Genomic DNA, 3,953 nt, shown 5'->3' with positions numbered 1-3,953 from the left:
CGGTGCCCGCGCCCGCCCCGACGCGGGGGCCACGGGGCAGCGCAGTCCCCGACGGGGCGGGTGATGAGGGACCGCTGGGCCTCCAGCTCGCTCCCTCAAGGCGCTTCCACGTTCCCGCACACCCTTTTGCCAATTGCTAGTTTTCACCTCCGCGGGCTAGGACCCGGGGTGTTTAAGCAGATGGACGCCTTTATCTTTCCTGTCAGCAATCATTTGGGAAAGGCCTGTCTCTCCCCCTGCCCCATGCCCACCTTTTCACAGGGCGAACCGCGGTGAGCCGGTGCCCAGGGGACGGAGCACCGGGCTGGGGGCGAGAAGCTCCGAAACGCTGCGGCTTTGCCCGAGGTGGGGAAAGGGACGGGCTCTGCGCCCTGCTGTGAATCCGTGCAGGAAGTACTGGGGGCAGGTTGAAGGCCAGACAAGGAGACTGCTGCCCCAGGTGCCCCCGGCCAGTAAGTTCCAGCTGGGGGTCTCGGCCCACCTCCCTCCTTCTCCGGGACAGCGCTGGACACGAGGGGAGCGGCCGGCGGCCCCTGGGTCGGCGGGGCAGATCCGGAGATCCTTAGTTTGGGTTAAATCTGGGAATCTGGGGCGGGCAGGAGGGGTTCCATGCCGCGTCCTTGGCAGCAGTCCTCCGAATGGGCCGGGAAGGGCTGCGGCTGGGTCAGCCCAGAGGGCAGGATTCAGCGCTGTCAGCGCGTCCCTACTGCTGCTGCGGGGGGAAAAACCCAAACCAACCGACAAACAAAAACCAGTCCCACCCCCTCCCCCCGAAAAAAAAAAAGACAAACCAGAAAAAACCACAAACCACTGAAAAGAAAAAAAAGCAGTGTTGTATCTAAAATTCGAGGGAGAGCAAACCCCGAGCAATAGATCTACTCAGGTAGGTGATCCCAGGGAACGGCGCATTTCAAACTGGATGACAAACGAAGGGCACAAGGCAGAGCTTCAGTTTTAAGCTTAACAAAAACCAAAACAGCAGCTTTTGTTCGTCAATACGCAGATTAAACAGCCAAAACCCCAGTTACTTGGAAATGGGGGGCTAGCCAAATTAACAGGCTGCAAATCTTCAGGTGGAGGCTTTATTTACTAACCCACCCCAGCCACGTGTGGTAAAGTTCTGCGGGTGCAAGACTGCCCGGCATCTCTTCTCTTTGCACTCAGAAGTCAATAGATCAGAAACCCAAATTAACTCCCAGCCTGTTTTCCATACACCCACACCCCCACACCTTTTGTGGGTTTTTTTTTTTTTTTTTTTTTTTTTTTTTTTTTTATTTCTTGGTTATAGTGAATTGTACTGTTTGCAGCCTCATTAAATCCCTTCCAAGACAAAAGAATAAAAGACGGGGGGGAGGGAGGGGACAGGAGAGGAGGGGGAACAGGAGAGGGAACGGGGGAAAAAAACAGATAAAGAAAACAAATAAAGCCCTTTAACTAGATCTTCACATAAATGTCACAGTTTCTCAGCATTTACGATTTCCCTGTTTAGCATAAAAACACTTAAGGACAAGATTGAAGGCTTTCCGAGCGATCTGGACCGAAGTCAAAGCTATCATTCGGAGGTTAAAAAAAAAAAAAAAGAAAAAAGAAAAAAGAGGGGATGGCGGAGTGGGGGCGGGAGGTGGCGGAAAACAAGTGCTCTTCCAAATAATACTAAAGAAAAGTGAATTTCATTGTAATTCATAGGCTTGTTCCAAATACCAAGAGAGAAAGAAAAAAGAATAGAAGCGCACAGATGCCCCGACGAAGGGAGAACAGCTCTGCTCCCATTGTTGTGGAGTTAAACAGTGGAAGGGAGGGTTAACCTAATCCATCAAATTGTCTGGAAATTGTGAAGAAAATTCAAAAACCATATGGTCTCCAAGCGCTCGCTTCTCTCTGCTGTGGAGGGGCACGCTTGTTTCAGCATGGCGAACCGCAGGAGGCTGTATATGCTCCATTGTCGCTTGTCACTTCAGAGAAGAGGGCTCATTTGTCCCCAGTTTTCATGCTTTACGCTAAAAATTACAACCCCATCCATTCTCAAAGAGGAGAAAGATTTATTTAGCCTCGGAGAAACTGGACCAAAAAAAAATCCAACCCACAAACCAACCCCGTCTTATCTGGACACTTCTCTGCCGACTCCACCACTGTACACCAGATTTGCCTTTCTCACATAAATTTTGCAAAGAATAGGGAGAAACACACGTTGCTCGACTCCAAAGGCAAGTCACGCTGCCAAGAGAAAACACATTCACCAGAGCTTTAATTTTGACTGAAAAAAAAAAAAAAAAAAAAAAATAAAAAAAAAAAAAAGAGGGGGGAGGAAATTAAAAGAAAAAGAATTAAAGGGAGGAAACGCAACATTTTCCATCCCCGTTTCCCCATGGCAGCTTTTGCCCAGAAGCGGGAGGCCTGGCCCGCCGGGAGGAGGGCAGCTCCCCCCGCAGCACACCCCGCTCCTTTTGTCCGTATCGCTGATAACTCCTTGCTCCCCCTCGGATTTGCTTTTTCTTTCTTTCTATTTTTTTTCTCTGCCCCTCTTTTTCCCCTCCAGTTTCGGGCTGGAAATGCCCTGCTGACGGCAGGAGCAGCGGAGCGGTCCCGGGGTCCCGGTGGTCCCGCTCGCCCCTCCACGCTCCTGCCGCCGCCGCGCATCCCCCGCGCCCGGGAAGCGCTGTCCGCACCTCCGGCCTTATCGATGCTCCGCGTTCTTCCTTTGCTAAACTCTGCCTGGCATTAGACTTAGGAAAAAAATTAAATAATAATATTGGTCTTACTTGTGTTCTCCTTTCCCGTCATTTTTTCTCGCAGGTACTGCTCTTAGAGTAACTTTAAATGCAAACGGGATGGGAGATTCCTGTGGGGGAAAAGTCTGGCGTAACCTCGGACCGGCGGGGTGTTTTTTCGGTCACAAATGAAGGACGTTAAAAAGTATATTAAAATGGTAAAGATTTTATTGTATCGGAAAAAAGAGCTATCTGTACAATTCTAAGAGACAGTAAATAAAACGACATTGTCCCTATCGGAACTTAAATAGCAGGCCTTTTAAAATTTGTACAATTCAAACAAAAACAGGTCTTAAATCTGTACATTTTTTTAAATTTATAGTGTAATATTTAAATGTATTGATTTTGGGATTTGTCCTTTTTTATTTCCATAGCATGCAAAAAATTCTAAAAAGAGTAAAAAATAATTCTAGGATTTTTTTTCTTTTTCTTTTTTTTTTGTTACCACCTTCATATCAAAAATACGAAAGGCAGCTTTTTAATAAAAGCACAACAATAGCAGAAAATGGTAAAAATAGCTTTTAATTGGTAAAATGAGGCAGAAATTGCATTGGAGACAAATCTCTATGCTCTAGGAAAAAAAGAAAGTATATATTTTTCAACTTGCATTATAACCCAGCCCCAAGTTCCCAAGATTGCGAAAGAAAAAAAATATATTTTAAAAGGAAAAAAAAAATTAGTTCGTGCACATCTGAAACATGCAAGGAAAGGAAAGCGGCTAATTTTTTGCTGTTGCCGTTTTAAGCCTCACTTAAATCTTCTCTAAAGTGGTTTGTTTCGGAAGTCTTTGAAAACAACTGCTTTTCCAAACATCTGTTGGAAGCCAGGTTTATTCCAAGGTTACGCGTCTCCCTTATAGACAAAATAATCATCACTGATAGCTATTAAAAAAAAAATCAAAACCTCAAAAAGAAGGGGGAAGGAAAAAATCCAATATATACGTTTAAATATTTATACAGAAGCCGTCCGTAATTGCACCGTTCCGAAGATGTGGCAGGCGGAGGGATATCGACTCTACCCTAAGTTAATCGGGGGGTGTGTGTGTGTGTCTATGGTGGGGTTCTATTGCTTATTGCTCCGACCGAGGGGCGCCGCCCCCGCGGCGGCGCGGGGGGGGGGGGGGGGGGGGGGTGGGGGTGCGGGTTTGGGGCTGGGGGGGGGGGGGGGGGGGGACATGGTGGGGGA

At 47.6% G+C, this 3,953-nt stretch overlaps 1 protein-coding gene across 1 annotated transcript in view; it reads right to left on the bottom strand.

Annotated features, from left to right (window-relative positions):
- Positions 1 to 2,151: 2,151 nt before the first annotated feature.
- LBX1 (ladybird homeobox 1) overlaps positions 2,152 to 3,953 on the bottom strand; it is a 2,884-nt gene continuing 1,082 nt past the window's right edge. The window contains exon 2 of the mRNA XM_008643954.1: positions 2,152 to 2,214. Within this exon, the coding sequence (XP_008642176.1) occupies positions 2,152 to 2,214 (63 nt within the window). The remainder of the gene's footprint in view (positions 2,215 to 3,953) is intronic.

Source organism: Corvus brachyrhynchos, unplaced genomic scaffold (genome assembly GCF_000691975.1).
Source record: "Corvus brachyrhynchos isolate BGI_N302 unplaced genomic scaffold, ASM69197v1 scaffold61, whole genome shotgun sequence".
NCBI lineage: Eukaryota > Metazoa > Chordata > Aves > Passeriformes > Corvidae > Corvus > Corvus brachyrhynchos.
Note: the sequence above shows the minus strand (reverse complement) of the source record. Positions and strands in the feature narration are given on the sequence as shown.